At 47.7% G+C, this 21,499-nt stretch overlaps 2 protein-coding genes across 4 annotated transcripts in view; one reads left to right on the top strand and one right to left on the bottom strand.

Moving 5' to 3' along the window:
* Positions 1 to 21,499, top strand: part of RELL1 (RELT like 1) — a 98,173-nt gene that overhangs the window by 56,870 nt on the left and 19,804 nt on the right. The gene's annotated exons all lie outside the window — the stretch shown is intronic.
* Positions 9,345 to 21,499, bottom strand: part of PGCKA1 (PDCD10 and GCKIII kinases associated 1) — a 71,754-nt gene continuing 59,599 nt past the window's right edge. For 2 of the 3 annotated variants that reach the window (XM_084799098.1, XM_084799099.1), the window contains 2 exons: positions 12,125 to 12,178; positions 9,345 to 11,064 (listed from right to left, as the gene is read on the bottom strand). In XM_084799098.1, the coding sequence (XP_084655224.1) occupies positions 10,161 to 11,064; positions 12,125 to 12,156 (936 nt within the window). In that variant the 5' untranslated portion in view covers positions 12,157 to 12,178 and the 3' untranslated portion in view covers positions 9,345 to 10,160. Of the gene's footprint in view, positions 11,065 to 12,124; positions 12,179 to 15,089; positions 15,114 to 21,499 lie in introns of those variants that run through there. The other variant, XM_084799100.1, reaches the window with a different exon arrangement.

Raw genomic sequence — 21,499 nt, forward strand, 5'->3', positions numbered from 1 at the left:
AAGCTCTTTCAGGCTGCTGTCATTGTCCTTTGAGGTGGCTTCCTCTTTTTCCTTCTTTTCTTTCCACATACTCCTCTGACCCTCCTTTTCTTTTTGTTTTTGTTTTTGTTTTTCGAGACAGAGTTTCTCTGTGTAGTCTTGGCTGTCCTGGACTTGCTTTGTAGACCAGGCTGGCCTCGAACTCTCAGACATCCGCCTGCCTCCGCCTCCCAAATGCTGGGATTAAAGGTGTGCGCCACAACTGCCTGGCAACTCATCTTTTCTAACCCTTTATTACTTTCTGGCCTCAGAAGATGCTCCAGGCTCTTCTTCCTCCCCCCTCTGCCCCCCCCCAAGGCTCTTCTTATTTAATGCTCCTTGCCCCAGTCTTAGGGCCAATTACTTATCTAAGAAGCCTTAAGTCATTTCACTGAGGAATGATTTTTTTTAATTAATTTTTTTTAAGAATAAGGACATAGGCTGTGCTCATGGATACTGGGTGTCCCAGCCTCTGTCCTCTGTATGGTAACTCAGGTCTAGGTGCGCATCTGTGTGCTTCTGAATGTTAAGAGCCCAGGTCCGCACGATGCTCTTGACCCCAGATTTGCCCCATAGTATTCATTTTAGCCGTCAGTTAATTTTAACTTTGTAGGAAACACTGCTCTTACGATATAATAATTTTAAGTACTTGTTCAACGCAGGCGTACACATAGTTGAAAATTCCCCGGGGAGAGCCACCTTTACTAACAGAACAAGGTACCGTGCTCAGCTTTGTTTGCTTTCAGACTTTGGGTGGTCACAAAAACTGGTCCCTTGGGTCAGCTCCCTTGGTGCCTATCCCTCCCCCCACCCCGCCCCCCAGTGTTTATGGGATTCATTTGGAACACAGGCATTTGTCACTCACTGCCCACACTCCCAGCTCGTCTTTCTATGCAGGCTAAAAGTTTCAAATGAATACTCAGTAAGCTTCACTCTTTGTGAGTGTTTGCCGTGTACTACTGTGTAGGCCGAGGGAATGGGAAAGCTGGCATAATTTTTGCCCCATGAAAACTAGAAACCCGGACTGTGTGCCCCAGGGAACATACTGGATTCTCACTTCATTGTTAAAAGGGGATACTGGGGGGGGGGATACTTTGTTTTGAATCAGACTTTTTGGGTATGCGTGTAACACACATGAGAGGTGACGGGCATTGTTCAGCATTCACACTTCTCAGTGTTGGAGATGTGGCAAACCATGGCCAACCTGGATGCCTTGTTCAATGCTCTCTGTACCTGGGTTCCAGAGATTCTGTGGTTTCAGAGGGGAGCTGCTCAAAGCGTCTGCATTCCTTTTTCAAGTCTGTCTTGCTGGCCAGACTCACTCTATCCAAAACTTTACAGTGCAAAAACGGAAGCATTTGGGGGCTTACAATTGCGATTCCCCACAACTTGTAACTTTGTAGCAAAAGTTTGACTCTGAGGCTCCACCTTGTGCAGGGCTGGCACTTTGCCTCCCTCTTCTGGTTGGATATAGGAACTGCAGGGTGGGATGGTCTTTCAGGCATTGGTGTGCAGTCCCCACAGTGTGTTTGTAGAACGAATAAACCTTTAAAGTATATCACTAGCCATTAAGTGAGAATAAAAGATCAAATTTGGTTTTTTCCCTCATTTTTTCCAACCCTGTCAATCTATCTTTTTTCCATCAAATGCTTCTTTATTGTATGTGGACACCTGTGCTCCTGAAGGCGTTACTTACACTGGGTGAAGGCAGGAATGACTGTGGTGAATTCTGGAGGAAGCTGTAGGACATAAATTTTGTCATGGAAATGGTGTGGCTATTGTAAGTAATTGGTACTCGGAGAGATAGCTTGTCCTTTGCTGAGCCTTAGCATTACCACTCGTGGTGTGTTGGGGACCATGCCCTTGGGTTCATTGAGGCTCACCATTTCACTGAGCCACTGTTCTCTCAGTGGATTTATTTGTTTACTTACCTTTGCATGTGTATGTGTGGTTTGGATACATGCGTGTGTGTGTGTGTGTGTGTGTGTGTGTGTGTGTGTGTGTTGCCTGTGTGTTGTATGCTCCCATACTGTGTGCATGCATGTTAATGTTGAGAGTCTTCCATTGCTCTTTACATCGTTGGCTGAGTTGGGGTCTCTTACTCAACCCAGAGATCACCGATTCCATTAGCCTAGCCAGTCAGCTTGCTGCAGGGATCCTCCCACGGGTTTTCAGGGGGTAAAACAGTGCATGCAAATTCACGGTGTCGGCCATCATCTCCCCGTCTACTCCCAGGAGGCACTGCCACTTCAGTGGCTGTTGGTGTGTTTTGTGTGGCTATAAATACAATACTTGGGGTTGACTACTTTAAAAGCATAAAAGCCTTCTTTTTCCTTGGCTCCAGGTTTGGGAGGGTGACTGGGCTTGGCAGCCACATTCAATGTTCACTGTGACATGGCGTGTGCGTCATCTCTATAGCAGGAGGGTGCGTGAGAGTGGTGAAGGGAGATGCGGAGCCGATGAGGCAAAACTCCAGGGTGACCTTGCTGCATGCAAGCCTGCTCTCGGGGTAACTGACGCAGCCCTGCAGGACCCAGTTCTCTCCTGTGTCAAGACCCTGATGCGCAGTCACTTGAGAAATAGTCAGCTCGTGAGAGTGGGGCTTCCACAACCTAATGACCTCCTAATGTCCCACCAGCCCTCGACACGATTACATTATGAAAAAGGAATGATCTGTTTTAATGAGCTACTCACTTCAAGGGCAATGTGACCAGTGTAGGTGGGCATGGACTCCCATGTGTGCGAAAGTAAGGGATGGAATAAAGGAGGATAAAATATGTTCAAAGTAAGCGCCTCTGTGTTGCACTTTCAATGTTAGGTGACAGTTGATGCAGGCGGGAAAGGCTTTATCACTTCAGAGATAAATACCAGAAGTGGTTCAGAGAGCTTCAGTGCATAGCAGTTTAGATGTAGTCACTAAGAAGATGTCGAGTGGGACTTGTGAAAGTGAGCCGGTGACCTTAGCTGAGTGGCCGATGACAGCTAATGGTGATGGTTTTCCTGGAGTTGGGCAGGTGAGATGCACTTTGTGTCTCAGAGTGGTCTCATGGGACAGAGGGAGGCCTGGCCATCACCTCTGCTTTACAGGTTGACAAGGCTGGGGAAGTGGATCCCAATGTGCACTGGCAGGATTTGCTCACAGACTGTTGATGAGGAGGATTTCAGTCAGTAATCCAATCAATAACCGTCTACCTCAGCAAATTATTTTCGAAGTATTGTCTATATAGTTATCTCATCTTGCTATAAATAAATAAACAATCTGTAGTCAACTATAATGCTATATTTTGCTAGATTGTCACCTGGATTATGGCTGATGTCATGAAAATCTTTGAGTCTGGATCTCATGGATTTTCAAATTCATAATTTAGGCCTTTTGTTGCTCTTCAGTCATCAACAGTTTAGTCAGGGAGAACATCTCAGCTGGCCCCAGATCACAGTTCAGCTCTCTTGAACCTGAGGCGTCCTTCTTACATAGATGTCTGAGGTCCACACACATCCTTCTCTATAGCTTCAGGAATATATTGAAAGATAGAAAAGAATAGATATAACCTGGAGATCAAATTTATTTTTCTGAGATTTTCTCTCTCCCCTCTTCCCTCCCTCCCTCCCTCCCTCCCTCCCTATCTCTTTCTGTCTCTCTGTCTTTCTTCTCTCCCTCCCTCTCTTTCTTTTCCTTTTTTTTGAGACAGGATGTCATATAAGCTCAGTCTGGCCTGAAACTAGCCATGTAGTTGAGGATGACCTTGAATTTTAAAAAATATTTACCTTTAAATTATTTGTATATGTGTGTACTTGTATGTGGGTATGTGCACATGTGAGTGCAGTTTCCCATGAAGGCATCAGATCCCTGGGATCTACAGTTTGACAGTTGTGAGCTGCCTGTCGTGTATGCTGAGAACCACACTTGGGACCTAGAGAAAACCAGTATATGCTTTTAAATGCTGAGCCATCTCTCCAGACCTGACCTTGAATTTTTGACCTTTCCTGTTTTAGCCTATTGAGTGCTGGTGTCAGTAAGTGTGCACCACAGGCTTGTTTTTATTTGGGCTTTGCATACACTAGGCAAGCACTGTACTCACTGAGCTGCAAACCCAGACTTTTCGTTTTCCCTTTCTCCTGTCTGCCTGTCCTTCCTTACTTCCTTGCTTGCTTCCTTGCATTTGAGACACCATCTTATACATAACTGAGGCTGGACTTGAACTCACAACCTTTCTGCCTCATCCTCTTGAGAGTTTGGATTATAGATGTGTACCATCTTGCCTAGCTAGTAAGTTACTATTTTAAAATGACATATTCATCTTATCATTTTGCTTTCAAAGCGTCACGATTCTCCTTTCTTTGTTTTAGATTTATTTTAATTTATGTTTATGTATGCACGATGTGTCTACTGTGTATATGTGTCTGTGTGTCTGCCATGTGTTTGCATGAGCCAGTGAAAGCTGGAAGCCAAAAGACGGAGTCAGATTCCCTGGAGCTGGAGTTACATTGGTCATGAGTGGCACTGACATGGGTGCTGGGATGTGAGTAGTCTTCCTCTGGAGGAGTCGCGGCACTGACGTGGGTGCTGGGATGTGAGTAGTCTTCCTCTGGAGGAGTCGCGGCACTGACATGGGTGCTGGGATGTGGGTAGTCTTCCTCTGGAGGAGTCGCAGCACTGACATGGGTGCTGGGATGTGGGTAGTCTTCCTCTGGAGGAGTTGAGGCACTGACATGGGTGCTGGGATGTGGGTAGTCTTCCTCTGGAGGAGTCGCAGCACTGACATGGGTGCTGGGATGTAGATAGTCTTCCTCTGGAGGAGTCGTGGGTACAAAGAAGCAAGGTTCTAGCTGAGCACTCTAATTAGAGGAGTCCACTCCCTCAATAGTCCCCTCATCTGGGTTTGGAATGTGCAGATTTGATAAAGGAAATAAGTGAAATTCTCTATCCATTTCCTGGCCTTTAGGTCACATGTCAATCTAGTCTCATCGTAACTATTCCCTTGCAGCCCCAGTGACGGAACAGTGGCAGTGACAGGTGGCTGGCGTTGGGTGTGTGTTTTCAATTATGTTTGTGTTCAAGCTGCAGGGCTCACACACGTATACAGATGCTGTATATTCTGTCAATATTATCCCTGTTGTTTTTATTTACAGAGCACTTTTTATAAATCTGATTGGTCTTCTAAACCAGTCATTTCTTAAGTAGGTTTCACAAATCTCAGTGATGTGGGAAGGAAATATTCAACTCTGATAATTTCATTATTGCTTCCTCTTCCTCTTGCTCTATGAAGTAGAACTCATGTCAGAAAAAGACATTTATTTATAATATGCCTATGTAGAGGTGAGTGTATAGTATTTGTTCTTGATGATCAGTGTGAGGTCAACAAGGTGGCTCCCGCATCAACAAGGTGGCTACTGCCGCTGTCACCACCTCAGTGTTGCTAGGCAGGGCTGGGGACCTGCCCACATCAACAATGTAGATGCTAGGGCCCACCAACTCAAGGTCTAGCAAGTTTCTAAGTTCTGAGGTCTAGAAATCTGTTTTCTTCCCTCTCGTTCCTTTTAAAGGCAAGCATTGTGCATGCTTCCAGGGCACATGGCAGCTGGAGAGCATCATTCTCAAGCCGGAAAATAGGAATGGTCTCCACTTTAGTGACAAGAAAAGAGGTTCAGGAAGAGGAAGAAATTTAAACCTATGGTTCATAGCAGGAGACATGGGACTCCAGGGGCAGTGTGACTAAATCATGTGTGTGTGTGTGTGTGTGTGTGTGTGTGTGTGTGTGTGTGTGTGTGTTTCTGGGCAAGAGCCCTGGACTTCTGGACACCTGGGACTATGACTCTTGGCTGCAGTGTTCGGTAAAGGGTCAGCCCAGGGTACTTTCTCCATATCTGGAATCAAGACAGAGGCAAGTGGGAGGCTCCTCAAAGGGTATGTCCTTTGCTTTTCCTTCCTCAGGATTTTAAAGATTAAATTCAAGAAGACGGAAAGCTGAGGTCACTAAGTGCCCCATAGCTTGGCCTGAATGTTGGCTTGGAAGGACTGAGTTTGGGATCCCCTCCCTCAGGTGAGTAAGGCCTCGGTGTTCCCCTACACCCACCCTTCCCCAGCTCACCAGAAAGCCTGGTTCAAACAGAGCAGAACCGTGCCGGGTGAATTGCTTTCAGGAAGCCCAGTTCTGGTTCTTGTGGGCCTGTGCTCCTCCAGGCTGCAGCACACATGGGTATCACGGGGACATGAGCCCCACGGTCTTCATTCACAGCTGTCTTGACTGACGCCTCCTCAAGCCACGGGCAGAGTGCTTCTTCTGTCACCCAGCAAAGACTGAACTTGGTGCCGTACCTGATCTTAGAGCTTGGATGATGGCCCCTGTTTGGTAGTCACTTTAGTGGGAAGGACAGCAGATGGGTGACTTCAAGGGGCCTGACTTTAATAGGCAACTGTCTCAGCTTCCATCAGCATCCCGGCTGACAGTCAGCGGTGGGTTTTTGTTGTTGTTGTTTGTTTGCACAGGCTAGTGAGCTTCAGAAGATGGCTTTCTCCTGGAGCTTTCCCCATGGGAGACACTTACATCTCAGTACATAAATACACACATGACACACCCCCAAATCCTTGCACTCAGGAGGTAGAGGCAGAAGGATTAGCAGTTCACAACAAGCTGCAGCTACACAGTCAATTTGAGGCCAGCCTGGGCTCCATGAGACATGAGACTGTCTCAAAAAGCCAAAAATAAAAGCTTATTTTCCCATAATCAGGAAAAGCATTTACCATAAGCAAATGTTGGCTCTCGTGTGCTTGTCCACATCACTATAATAGAATACCGTTAAATGGACGACTTTAATCTAGAGAAAAGGTGAAATAAAACCAGAGAGGGAGAATTCTCTTTTCCACCGAAAGTCGTGTGCAAGATGAAGCCAGTCGACGTTCCAGGGTGGACAGGAGAAGGTTCGTGGAACCCCATCCCTAGCTGAGGAGCTATTGGCAGGTGATGGCTGCTGGTAGACCGCCATTTTTCTTTTGGGGGTGTGGCCACTTGAAAACTGCCCATTCTCCAGTGGATAGCTCTACACCCATGCATGTGCAGCCAGCACTAACTGGATTCAGTGGGTTATTTAAAAGAGAGAGAGAGAGAGAGAGAGAGAGAGAGAGAGAGAGAGAGAGAGAGAGAGATGTGTAGGTGGAAGGGGATGTTTTGTGGGGTTTGAGTGATACAAGGGCCTGCCTGGGGTTTGTTCAAGATATATTGCAAACAAGCTGGGTGTGGTGGCACCCGACTTCAGCCCTAGCACTTGGAAGGCAGAGGCAGGTTGATCTGTGGGTTCGAAGCCATCCTGGTCTGCAAGGTGATTTCCATGACAGACAAGGACTATGTAGGGACACCCTGTCTCAAAAAAAAAAAAAAGATGTATGTGTGTGTGTGTGTGTGTGTGTGTGTGTGTGTGTGTGTGTTAAATTCATATATATATGAATTTAAAAAACATTCTTTTAAAGAAGGATTTGTACAAATAGGAGTACCTTTGGTGAGAACAAAGCTCAAGTCCGGGAGAGAGACTGTCTCTCCTGCTATCACGGGATCTTTGCTCATCCTCTCACACTTGCTGCTTCCTTCTGCACATAATGTTTCCCAGGACTGACATCTCCCTCAAGCTGAAAGGATGTACTGATGGGAGAGGCCCAAAGGGAGATAGGAGATGACAGGTGGCGTCATTCACTGAGCATAGACAAAAGAGATGTGGCACTCGAGACACCTAAATTCTCTTCATTTTTTTGAGGGCCTGCCTTGCCAACTATAACAACTATTCGCCTTGGCCACCAAGATATAACAACTCATTTCATATATATATATAGGTTGGCTCATTTTCTACCAGTGAAAATTAAATGTAAGTCTTAGCTCAAGAAAGCAGTATATAATTGGGATGTAAAGTGAATAATAAGTAAATTTTAAAAAGAAAGGAGTATATAAATATATAAATAAAATAATCTTGGGCTAGCAGGATGGCTCCGCCAGCAAGGCGCTTGCTGCCAACGCTGATGCTCTGAGTTCCCTGATGCGTTCCATCTAGTAGGAGAGGAGAACTGATTGCTACACGTCACCATTTGTCTTCTGGTCTCCATATGCAGGCAATGCTCAGGCATGCACACATGCACACAGGCACGCAAGCACACATGCATGCAAACACACACTCACACATTTAATAATGTTTAAAAACAAAAACAAAAAACCAACCAACCAACCAAACAAACAAACAAAAAAACCAAAATCGAGATTTAACATTGCAAATCCCACACGCCACAACTGGCTAAGGGTTATAGAGACCTGTGATGTCAGGGCCCCGTCTCAGTTGGTACCCCACACTGTGTATACCTGTGCTTGAAAAATGCTCAGAATGTTTGAAAGGGCATCTTCTCTTCAGCATCATTCTCCTGATTAGGTGCCACCAAGAACACACTACACAGAGCAGGTTGCTGGCAGCTGTCGGACCAATTCATAGAAGCAGCCACCCGGCGTGGGGAATCATTTTCAGACTCAAAGTTCCGAGCCCCCTCTGAGGTCCTCTGGTGAAGCCTGAATGTGGGGGCAAAGGTGACTGGGACCAGGAATGTTTTACAAGAAAGGTTGGAACCCTTGCTGTCTGCCAAATCTCCTCAAAGCAGCTTTTTGAAAAAAAAAAAAAAAGAGTCCTTACAGCTTGAGAGAGCGGCCAGCGTGGGGGAACTCAGCAGCTGTTTCTAATGTGCACATGCAGTGCAGGTGGGCGCCTCTGAGACAAAGAAAGCCTTGTCTCTACCAATCCCCTCGTTTCCCACGCCCTATCGGAATTTCCTCTTTGTGTTCACTTTGGAGATGTGACAGATGTTAGGGTGGCCGTAGATTGTCCAGACTTCCTTCTCCTGGACCAAAGGCTCAAGGGTCGTCTGTACCACACTCAGCGTGAGTGCCATCCTTGGGTCTCTTGCCAACCAGCTAGTTGTACCACAAGCGTTCGGGTTTGGGAGTTTTGATGTGGCAGAGACTGTAGGCTGCACACCTCACAACCAATGTCCACTCTCTCCTGCCCTCAGGAATTATATCCCAAGTTGATTTGGGAGACTCAAGCGCACAGCTTGATTGATGGTTTCTATTTTCTTTTCTATCCGGCTAGTTGCAGCCGAGCGATCAGGTGCTAACCAACCTGGTGTAAGTGGAAGGTTGGACTATCCCACCTTAACACAGAGGGCGTGCCATCTCTGGCCCTTCCCTTTTCATTAAGGCAAATGAATGTCTACCTGTGTAAACTGAAGGAAACACCAACGGTCACTGATTCTGTCTGGGACTATTGTACCCAGCTTTGCGACAAGACAGGGAGACACATGTGCTGGGATGCTTTAATGAGAACCATACATTTAACGACACAAACCCCTCCATAAATGGCGCTGCCGTTCCGAAACACTCACGAACTCGAAACTAAAACATGATGCTACTTTTAAGAAGTATTTTGGCCAGCCTCCCGTATCCCAAAGGAGATTAAAAAGTAATAGTGTAAAAAAAAAACAAAACACGTTAAGGTCAGGGTGTTTTTCATAGCACAGCTAAGGGACTAACCATTTGTTCACTGGTCAAGTCTGCTCCACTCTGAAGGACACTGAGCTTAACCTGATGTCCAACAAGTGGTTAGTAGTTCCCTGGGTGACTGTCCCTGCAGTTGAATTCTGGCACACAGTAGGCACTTTAAGTGGATAGTTACCCTTTCTATGGTGGGTGAAATATTTGGCTCTCAAAAACAAGGTAAAAGAAATACATTCAAACAGAATGGCCCGTGTTTGTGTGCCCCTGGGATCAAGTGTGGGGATGTCAGGGCTTTCTCAAGCACATCTGGACAGATGTCCTAGGGGAGCTTCCAGGGCCAGCATGCAAGCTGCTTAGCTTCTGCGTTTGTTATGGGCGGGGACACGAAGCCCCACTCTTACTTAGATTCTAGCATTCCGAATGCGTTCAGGGTCCAGCTACACGGAGGGACGCTGTATACAACAAGCCAGCGTGGCACAGGTACTGGCAATGGGAAGATAACAGATGTAAACAAATGGTCCAGCCGGTAAGGCTGCCCCGGGCATGCTGGCAGAGCGGTCACATGCTTCTCTTTGTCTGCTCCCTGGGACTGCGGTTCACTCGCCTCACCTCGCCCCTCCCCTAATACGCATCATCTCCATCTTCTCCTGCGGTAGCAGCCTCTAAAGCTGCAAGGGCTTCTGCCACTTCAGCGTCCACAACCCCATCCGCATCCCCATTGTGGGCATGAGGGTCTTCCGGCGCATTTCCAGAACCAACCACTGGCGTAGAGTGAGTGGGACCCTCCTCTCTAAAGTAGACGTTCAGAACATCTGTGGTCACCGCCTCCTCATTCAGTGAGTCCCAGCTTCTTCTCAGGGAGAAGGGCACATTCAAACCCTGCTCGCTCCCCGTGGGGTGAGTTCCCGGCAGGGGTCCCACCTCAGAGTGGTTTTCAAAAAGACAATCCTTTTCTTCAGGGTCTCCGTTGCCTACTGTGGGGCTCCAGAGCTGGGGGTAATCTGGGGCTGGTATGTGTAGGATGTGGTCTGCCACTGCCAAGGCCTCAGCAGGGGCCCTGCAGTCTCCGTGTCCTACCATCTGGGTCCCTTCCAAGGTGGGCAGCATGCCACTTTGCTTCCTGCCATCCTCTCCTTCAAGGAAGGGTTGAGCAGGGCGAGCGCTGTTTATGGTTCCTGTCCAGGGGCTGTTGGCCCAGGAGCCACTGTCAACCTGGTGGGGCCTGGAACTCCTGACAGGCTGCAGAGTGCCAGTGGGGCTGATACCATTGACAATGCCATGCTTCTCCACGCAGTGTCTCTCTTCTGAGTCCTCGTGGGGGAGTGGTCCTTGACGAGGTAGACCAGTTGTCCTGCCTCTGCTCTCTGGGTTGCTCAGGCCACCACCATGTAAGGCATTCCTGGGCGCCTCCACCTCACTGGTGTGGGTGCCTTTTAGTCTGACAGTGTCATCCTCTTCCAACTTGCAGTTGTTTACTTCGTTGACAAAACCAGGGGAGGGCACTTGGACTGGATCAAAGAGATAGCTGGGGGGGGGGGGGAAGAGGAGTAGACATCAGCTAATTGGCATGGGTACAGTGGAGCTGGGGAGGGAACTAGCTCCTGTGATATAACAATATGTGTAGATGCTCAAATTCTCCATATATCTCTCTGCACACGTACACCCTCTTTACACTGTAAGTCATTGATTCGACCTAAGGCAAGATCAATGCCATATAGATTACTCTCAACCTGTACTATTTTAGGGAGCAACAAGAAGAAAGTGCAAATGCTCAGCACAGATTTGGTGTCTTTCTTGAACATTTGCACGTCTGGTTGGTCGGCCCTTGGGCTGTAGAGTCCATGGATGTGGAGAATGGATACTGTTGATAATAACTACATTTGACTGAAGTTCATCATCACATGGTTGTGATGGAGTAAAGCTCCCAAGTGCGTGTTCGGGATCAAACAGTCAGAACTTCCCACTGCCCCGCCCCACCACAGGGCATCAGGCCTTCAGTTAATCTGTTTTCCTTAGGAGTCACCTCACTCAAATTTTTATGAAATGTCACAAGACAGGTGAATGGACTCTTGCTAGTGATGTCACTTTAAGAGTCCTCTACATCCTAGGCTTGCTTCACCCCCCCCCCTTCCTTCCTTGCATCAAAGGCCTTGTGAGAATTGTAAACTTGACTGAAATGAGACTTGACCTCAGGAGCGATGCCCTATCTAACAGTTTTTGAACAATCTGTGCCACAATTTCATTGTGTTACTTTTGAGCTGCTGTCGCACATGCTGTCTTTATGTACTTATTTATTTCTTTCACTTGCTGTGGCTTTAAGCATCTGCTTTTGGTCAAAGCAATGGGTTTCCTTGTGACATTTTCATCCCTATATATAATGGGCTTTGGCCATATCCATCCCCCGTCCTCTAGTGTCACCCACCTCCACCCGCCTACTTGTCCCATTCTCTTCCTAACGTCCCTCTTCTACTTTTGTGTCTCACTTTATAGGTGTGGTCTTTTTTTTTCTTTTTATAGGTGTGGTCTTACCATGCCTCCACAAGGACTACAAACTGCCCTTACAATGCAACCTCTGTTCACTTTACCTTTGTATCATCTTACAGCACCTGCACCCCATCTGGATTATTTTTTGTTACCATCTAGAAAAGAAAAAGCAAGAAAGAGAGACTATCGTTAGCCATATTAGTGAGAGTCAAGTTTATTTTCCATTTTTAGACGCCCCACATTAAGATTGTAAGTTCCAGTCCGAGGATAGCACATGAATCATGAAGGCAGAGCCCCAATCATGTCCCTAAAGTCATGGGTTCGGAGTTACCAAACACTGTTTAATGCTTGGTTCATGTAAACACCTTTCCAGCCATCTAAGCTTTATATTCCACCCCTGTCTGCAAATGAGGGGGGGAAAAAAAAAAGGAATGATGTCAGGGAGCAAGGGATCCATGATGTTTAATGACTGGTGACTTTTCTCAGAGGACCCAGGATTCTCCTGGGACATAGCACCACTCAGCAGCAGGAGGTATAAGCATTACTAGCAGACTCTGTCACTACCTCAGGTGTTAAGACAGCAATAGTAGGGATATTGAATGTCCATCAAAAGCCCGTGTATTGCTGGTTTGGTCACCAGCCTGTGGTACTACAGGGCCGGCAAGGGGGGTGCTTTCAGAACGTGGAGCCTAGTGGACAGAAGTTAGATCATTAGGGAATATGCCCTTAAAAAGGATATTTAGACCCAGTACTCTCCTTTTTTCTTTTTCGCTGCCTTCACACCAATTATCTTCTGTCATATGACCCTACTCTGGCATAATATACTGACACAATCTCAAATAACAGAGCAGAGTGCCAGGGTTGGCTTAGCCAGAACCAGTATGCCCCTGATTTGCTATCTCCACAGCCAGGACAGTCTGGGTTATGGTTCATGAGTTCTATTCTCCTGCAGGTCAATCCCATGCCCCCTGACAGAGGAGGACTCGCTGCGCTCTGCCCCTCCCCAGTTGGGTTTTCTCTATCACTTCCCTTTGAACAAATTTTTTTCGTGTAATGTTGGTCACACTGGCCTGTCAGGTTCCTCAGTGAATTTAGGCGTTGATATGAGAGGACCTCTCAGCGGTTTTCTGTTTCTTAGGTACACAGCCTTTCAGAAGAAAAATGGACTCTGGGACCCTTAGCCGAGTGCTGTTTTTTTTTTTTTGTTTTTTTTTGTTTTTTTTTTTTTTGTAAAGTTCATTTGGAGGAGAGATGATTTGTCTGTGGCTGTCTCCTTTTTTCCCTTCTTCATTCTTTCAATCATAGTCTCCACAGGATGGTAAAGAACATACAGATTGGTTGGTTAGAAAGGATACAGCTTACTATGGTGATAAAATAAAATCCAACATCCTATGTAGTAAGTGGAAAAGTTGTTTCCTAAAAGACACATCCACCCGAATCCCTGGAATATGTGAATATCAGCATGGCCTCACATGTAGCGGTGATTAAGTTAAGGACCCCAACATGGGAGGCTCTAAAGTTCAATGGCAATTGTGCCCCTAAGCCAAAGGTAGAAGGAGCTTTGGCTCCAGACTGAAAAGTGAGACAATGTGACTACAGATGCGGAAGCTGGGGGAGGGGAGGGGCACATACTCCTGAGGAACAGGGACCACATTCTCTCTTGGGAGCTTGGCAGGAATAGGGCCCTGGGAATATCTTTAGAGCAACTCACTGATTCCACTGCTGAGAGCTCTGGGTGCTTGTCTGGAAACCCCGAGTTTGCAGCATTTTCCCCAGCAGCATGGAAGTGGTTATACAACCAGCCCCTTCCCTCTAGGCACCAAGTTCCGTGGATGGTGAAGCTGCCCGTGGCCACCCAGCTGTCTTTCTCCATCTCCCCTCTTGGTTCTCTTCCACTTGTTTTTCTTGCATGTGCTACTGCCGGACGTGTTGTCATTGATTTGTTTCTGATCCATCCTCATGATGGAGTAAAGCTCTCCAAGCCTTAGCTTGTTTTAAAAAGATGCACACCTTGTACCCACAGAGCATGCAATATAGTTGCCACGACACAGGCACTGGCAACACCAAGAAGCAGCTGTTTCTGGAAAAGGACCTAGTGGTATATTTCTGTCAGTCATGCCATCAACTGCAAAACATGTATAGCCCCAAGTACAATGGCTCTGCAGAGAAAGAAGTGCTGAGGGGCTTAACTAGCAGCACATAAATGTGCGTGGCGAGCACACACACACACACACACATGCACACACACACATGCACACATGCACATGCACACACACGCATGCATACACACACACACACACACACACACACACACACACACACACACACACTCAGTGGCTTTTAGGATTACACACCTAGCCCCAGCCTCCTTTCTGCCTCATTTTCTTCTGCTCACAACTCATAGATCAAATGGATAAGTGGGCTAGATTGAAAAGTACCACGCACACTGGGCGTGGTGGCGCACGCCTTTGATCCCAGCACTGGGGAGACAGAGGCAGGTGGATCGCTGTGAGTTCGAGGCCACCCTGGTCTACAAAGCAAGTCCAGGATAGCCAAGGCTACACAGAGAGACCCTGTCTCGGTGGTGGTGGGGGGGAGTACCACACACACTTCTTCCTCCCTCCAACCCCATGTCCGTCTTCCCTTCTATCCTACTTTTCTTTCAGGGCTGACTCTGAAACCCTGACTGCAATACCTCTGTTTACTTTTGAATCTTGTTTATTTTTTAAAAAATCCAGGTTGGGGGGGGGTTACCTAGTGAAGATAAAGTTGAAGAAAAGGAAAGGGGTGGGGGGAGGCTCGGAAGCATTTGAGAAATCAAGACAGTCCTAGCACGGAAGCACAGTGAACCGGCAGGGAGCTGGTCAGCTTTCAGAGGCCCAGCCCAGCAGCTGGAAGGGAGGGAGAAAGAAGGAAGGAGGGAGGGAGAAAGAAGGAAGGAGGGAGGGAGAAAGAAGGAAGGAGGGAGGGAGAAAGAAGGAAGGAGGGAGGGAGAAAGAAGGAAGGAGGGAGGGAGGAGCAGCTGCTTAAAGTCCTACAGCTGCTGGGATGCTGGGGACCCATTACCTGGTGAAGCTTGAAATCCTTTTCTCACCGTCTGCTGGGCTCGGGCCACAATGCAAATTGCTTGGAAACGCAAGGGTGGCTCGGATTTAACATTGCTCCTCCAAACCCACTCATTTTTCAAGGCGGGCAGCGGGCAGAATCAGGCGGGCTGGGCTTGAACCCAAGGCTTTCGTCTGCCTGTGTTTCCTTCCGTCTTCAGGCTCCCCACTCCTCTCCACAACCCTTCAGTCACAGGCTTTTTAAGCAGCTTTTCCCTCTTTAGGGTCAGTTTCCTGTCCGTCTCCTGCACCGCCTGCCTTGGAGTCGACCTCCAGGCCCAGGCCCACACCTGAGAGCCATGCTTTTGAGTCAGGTACCAGCCTGGGCTGTGGGACACTCTTCCTGGTTCAGGTCCTGCCCTGTCTTTCTACTCTGTGATTTCCTTTCCTGGTGACAGGCTCTAATGTCCAAGGTTGTGTGAAAAGGGTGGGGACCAGTGCACTCCCCCCTCCCCTCCCCTCACCCCTGCACACACCCATATCCACAAGTCTTCCTTAGGTCAAGTTCAACCCATTCTCTGTGCCTACATCAATGTCCCACCCATATCATGCCTGGAGCAAGCAGAGGGGAAACATCCCTCCTCCTCCGACAGGATACAGGGAAGTAGAGAAAGCCAGGAAGACTGAGCTGGGGGTGGGGGTGGGGGTGGGGAGGGGAGCAGTCTGCCTGTCTTCTTCCTGCTTGTCTTTTGGAAGCAGCTGCCTAACTTAGGGTGGCAGTCCTTGATGGCAAAAGGGAACTCAAATTTGCTTTGTCTTGGGAGCACTGTAAACAGCACCGGGGAAGCAGAGGGCGCACCTTTTTGCAGCCAGGGTTTGGTTTACACAGGGGAAAAGCAAACACCATTAGGAAGGCCGAGGCTGCGGACTGCTGGCGCCACCTGCTCCTGCGCTCCCACATACTGCTTGACTCTGCCCATGTTTTTTGTGTTGAAGTTAAGCGCTTTCCCCCTCCCCCTCCCCAGCTTCCAACCCGCCCTCCCCTGTCCCCCCCACACCACCCCTGCATTTGAAGATGGTCAGAAGTCTCCGGGCGGGAAATCCTGTTTTATAATGTGGACTGGGAGGGGAGAGTGGGACAGGGAGGACCTTGACGTTTTTTTAAATAGAGAAATTGACAGAGTTCATCGGGACACCAAGAGGTAAGAGCTGGTGTAAAGAGTGATTGCTGGGAGCCAGCTGATGGAGGTTTTATTGATGAAGTCTGGAGTCATCAGAACATCAAAGCAGCAGGACCATCCAGGATTTTTAGCCCACTGAGGAAAACACCAGCATGAGGCAACAGTGAGATGTGAGCAAGAGAGAAAGGAGCTGCTCTGTCGTGCAAGCAGGAAACCAGCTACCAAATATACACGGAGTAAGGGAACTAGAAAGATCACCACTTCAGCGCCTCATAGTAGTAACAGTGGATCCAAGTAAGACCCACTGAAGGAGGCCCAGGGGACAACGGATAGCCTGACAGGACCGGATGATGGGAAGCTGGGCTGCAAAGCTCTATCTTCTAAACAGGCCATAGCCACGGTGCTCATGAACTTACAGCCTCTAGGTTGCCTGCAGAGGGCCTACACAAGAGAGAGGCCCCAACTAGGTGTAGATGGGCCCCTCCTCAAGCTGACCTTCTTCTCAGAGTGAAGCCCCTCCTGCTTTTGTGGCAGTCATCGACCTCACATTCTGCATGCAAAGGCACAGGACACTCCATCCCGCACGAGTCAAATGTAGGAATGATGGGTGAGTGACAGGTGGGGGAAATGGGGCTGGGTATTCGTGTGGTTTTGCTCTGTTTTGAAAGAGAGTCTTGCTATGTAGTCCGGTTTGGAGCTCACTATCCTCTCTCCTCGGCCTCCTGAGTGCTGGGGTTGCATGTGGGTACCACCTTAGGCTATTGGATGGGATAAGCCAGGGTCACATGTGGGTACCACCTTAGGACATCAGATGTGATAACCCAGGGTTGCATATGGGTACTACCTTAGGATATCGGATGGAAGAATCCAGGGTCTCATGTGGGTACCACCTTAGGTCATCATATGGGATAAACCAGGGTCAAATGTGGGTACCACTTCAGGCTATCAGATGGGATAAGCCAGGGTCAAATGTGGGTACCACCCTAGGACATCGGATGGGAGAAGCCATTCCAGTTGAGGGTCTTTTCATTGCCATGTTCAGATCACATGTGTTCACCAGTGGTTCCCAAATCACAAGACAAGTCACAAACCAAGAAGGATGCAAAGACTAGGCCTCTTCTTCCAGCCTGGGAAAGTAGTTTTCTCCTCTGTGGTTCACTTCCAAGCACCAAAAACATGCTGCTCCAAGGGTCCTGGGAAACGAGACTTTAAAGAGACCTCCAGGGAATGATTTGTGTTTTTAGGCGGCTACTGGGGGTATTTGCCAGAGGGCTGTAGTAAAATGAAACACTTGTGTTTTAACACTGTTTTGAAAACTTGTTAATATTTAGAAAACAGAAACTGTTTTCTAAATCTGATTTCCCAGAACCTGCCTGGAGGGCAAAGTGGCCAAATACTTAAGGTGCCACTACTGGGTACTGAGCTCCTGTCTCAAGAGGAGGAACAGATGCAGGGCTGGAGAGATGGCTCAGAGGTTAAGAGCGCTGGCTGGTTTCCCAAAGGTCCTGAGTTCAATTCCCAGCAACCACAAACCATCTATAATGAAATCTAGTGCCCTCTTCTGGCCTGCTGGCCCACATGCAGGCAGAATACTATATAAATAATAAATAAATTAATTATAAAAAAAAAAAAAGAGGAATGGATGCAAGGTATCAGCAGGCGTGACCCTCTGTTTACAGAAGCCCCAGGAGCAGCTAGTCCAAACGGAGACCGTGCTGACTCCACAGACAGAGAAGGATTAGAAGCTGAGCTATGCACTATGAAATCTCATGTGGATCACTTTTTCCCATGTAAAGGCATCAAGCTTCTGGTATTTTTGACATGTTAAAAGATTATATGCTACCTGCTATTATCCGCACCTTTAAATACTCACTTCACAGCTTGACAGTGGATGTTCTTTGGATATGCGTAAGCATTGCTGAGCCTTGCATTGTTGGATGGGATATTTGTGTATAGATATACTTACAGGCTTGCTTTCCTGTGCTGGTTTGAATAGGTTTGGCCCCCATTGACTCATGTGTGTGAATGCTTGGCCCACAGGGAGTGGCACTATTTAGGAGGTGTGGCCTTGTTGGAGGAAGTGTGGCCTAGTTGGAGGAAGTGTGGCCTTGTTGGAGGAAGTGTGTCACTGTGGGGCAGGCTTTGAGGTCTCATATGCTGAAGCAGGCCTAGTGTCTCCTGCTGCTGCCTGTGGATCAAGACGTAGAACTCTTGGCTCCTTCTCCAGCATGTTGCCTGCATGCTACCATGTTTCCCACCAGGACGATAATGGTCTAGACCTCTGAAACTGTAAGCCAGTCCCAATGAAATGGTTTCCTTTATAGGAGTTGCCATGGTGATGTGTCTCTTCACAGCAATGGAAACCCTAACTAAGACATCACCCAGAGAGGTTTCCTGGTCAAACAGACTTGGGGAGAGCAGAGAATAAAGGTGAACACATTCAGAGTTATAACAGTTTTAGGTCACAGGTGAGCTACATCTGCTGCACTTGGGAGCCCTGCAACGTCCAGCAACTTCCTTTACCCTGAGTGTCACTTGTCTAGTCAGCGAGCCAGGAAGAACAGTGGGTCTCACCTCTCAGGGTTGCTATGAAGATGCAATGAGACAAAAGCACGCAGAGCATTTCCCACCATGCCTGAGTACCATCAGCCTTATGAAACAGCACTGCAGAACATTTCCCATCATGCCTGAGTACCATCAGCCCTATGAAGCAACACTGCAAGGGACGGAGAGGCAATTCCAGGTGCTTGAGAGAGCTTGCTGGTCTCCCAGAGGACCTGAGTTTGATGGTCATGTGGTTCACAACTACCTATAACTCTAGGTTGGGGGCTCTGATGGCCTCTTCTGGCTTCTGCAGGTAACTACACCTAGGTACACATTCCCATACAGACACATACATGAGCTTAAAAATAAAACAAAATGTAATAAATACTGAAGTTAACATGTGAGTGTTTACTATGCATCCAGGATTGGTTCAGGGACTTTCTTGTTTTAAATCTTTTCCGCTTTACAATAGCTTTCGAGTGGGAACAGATGCTACAAAAGATGGTGAGGTAGTGTAGTCATTATTAATAAACTGGTTATTGTTTGTAGTCATATTTTAGCCAATAGATAACATCTATCTTGGTAGGTTGTGGCCTTCCTACACCACCTCCTCAGGTTGTATGTAGTAAGTTTTTGCAAAATGGAATTCGCTTTTCTCTTCACTTGAAATTTCCAGCTGTCATTTCATCTACTGACCACCAGATGGCAGTATACAGCGTTTAATTTCAAGGTAGGCACACATTTTGTAATTGGCAAGGTCTCCGAAACGCAGAATCAGGTACAAGTAGTGTAGGTGCTTGCCATAGTAAGGTTTGCCAGCAAGGAACGTGATGCATATTCCAGGCGCATCTGTTATGTTAGTTCTAGTGGTCATGGTACAATGGCTCTTTGCAGCTCTGGCCAGACAAGGGTTTATTCCTTCTTTTATGGTGACCACTGTGGGAGAGGACAAACTTCCAGTGATGCACAGGCCCCTTTCACACAAAGCTGCTCATGAAACCCTGAAGTGGGAAAGTCTGGGGTTTTTCTCTGCCGTCTACTTCTGTGGCAGAGGCTGAGGTGGAAAGGGGCTTGTGAAGTGTGTGTGTGTGTGTGTGTGTGTGTGTGTGTGTAGTTCTAGGCCCTCTGGGGTTCTGTACATTATCGCCAGGCCTGTTCATAAGCAGTGGCTTCCTTGAGGCTGCCTGTGAGTTGGCTTGTAGACCCTCCTTCCAGTTAAGAGCCTGGGCTATGAACTAGGAGGTAAAGATCTACCCTAAAGTTAACAGGATTGGGGCTGGAGAGATGGCTCAGAGGTTAAGAGCACTGGCTGTTCTTCCAAAGGTCCTGAGTTCAATTCCCAGCAACCACATGGTAATGTGATCTGGTGTCCTCTTCTGGCATCTAGGAATACATGCAGGCAGAATAGTGTATAAATAATAAACAAATAAATAAATAAAATAAAGTTAACGGGATCCAGCTGGAAGGGGACATCTCTTCAGTGGAATTCAGAGCATTATGGGAAAAGACACAACACACATGGGGGAACAAGATGGCGCATAGAACTGCTGGGCTCTCAGAAAGGCCAACAACTTCCCAGGTGCACTGTGGGGGATTGTTTTAGGTGAAGGCGTTGAAAGGGTATGCCCTGTTGTCTGGATTGTAAATTCCTCGGAGTTGGTGCTGTCTGGAGTAGGTGAAGCACGGTTCCTCTCTCTCCTCTCCCACCGTGTGTGTGTGTGTGTGTGTGTGTGTGTGTGTGTGTGTGTGTGTGTGTGTGAGAGAGAGAGAGAGAGAGAGAGAGAGAGAGACAGACAGACAGACAGACAGACAGACAGATGTGTGGGGGGGCATGAATGTGTAAGAGAATGAAGGTTCCCAGTAGACACAGCAGCAGAGGGCACAGGTGCATCTGTTCATCTGAGGCTGGGTGGGGCCTGAAAACCTACATTTCTTACCAGCTCCAAGGTGATGCTCTCTGGGGTTTACAGGCTGGTGACAACTGCCCTATGGCTTCAAAGAAGTTGAGGTGGTTTTAGTTCCCTGGGTTGCTTTGTCTCTGCTTGGGTCAGGCCAGGTTTATTTGAAAGGGGGAGGTCAGTATCTTTAGAGCACTGTAGGTGGTGAGTCCCTAGCAAACAAGGAGGCTGCCTCATGGTGCTGAGTGCTTTTAGTGACCAATGATATGGACCAAACTAAGTCAGCCAAACACGATCAGTTGGTCAGAAACTAGTATGTCATGACCATCTCAAACCCAACACCAAGTCAGGCAGTTTACAAGGATCTTAAGGCCTTTTCAGAATTTGGAGGCTGCAAAGTCTCCAATCTTAATGGCTACACCTGGCAAGGGCCTTCTTGCCACATCAGCACATGGATGAAGGTTTTACATGGTGAGCATTAGAGAGAAAACAGGGGTGGGGCACAGATGAGTGAGTGCAGGCAAGAGATCAAGGAAGGGTCCTTTCTCATCAGGGACCTGCTCCTGTGACACTCATATTACTCCACTAACCCCAGCACTGTTGCACTGGGGGTTAAAGTTCAACACGAGTTGGACAGGGGACACATATTCAAATCACGGCAGGTGGAAACGTCCACCTGTGTCACCTCATCGTCTCATTTGGCTCTCAGCTTTTTCCATACCCGCATAACCAAATGACCACAAAGCACATATGATTTCCTTGGTCGGAAAGGATGTATTCCATTCAGAACCGTGCCTCGTACGGACCGT

This window comes from Acomys minous, assembly GCF_964271855.1.
Source record: "Acomys minous genome assembly, chromosome: 10".
NCBI classification, from domain to species: domain Eukaryota; kingdom Metazoa; phylum Chordata; class Mammalia; order Rodentia; family Muridae; genus Acomys; species Acomys minous.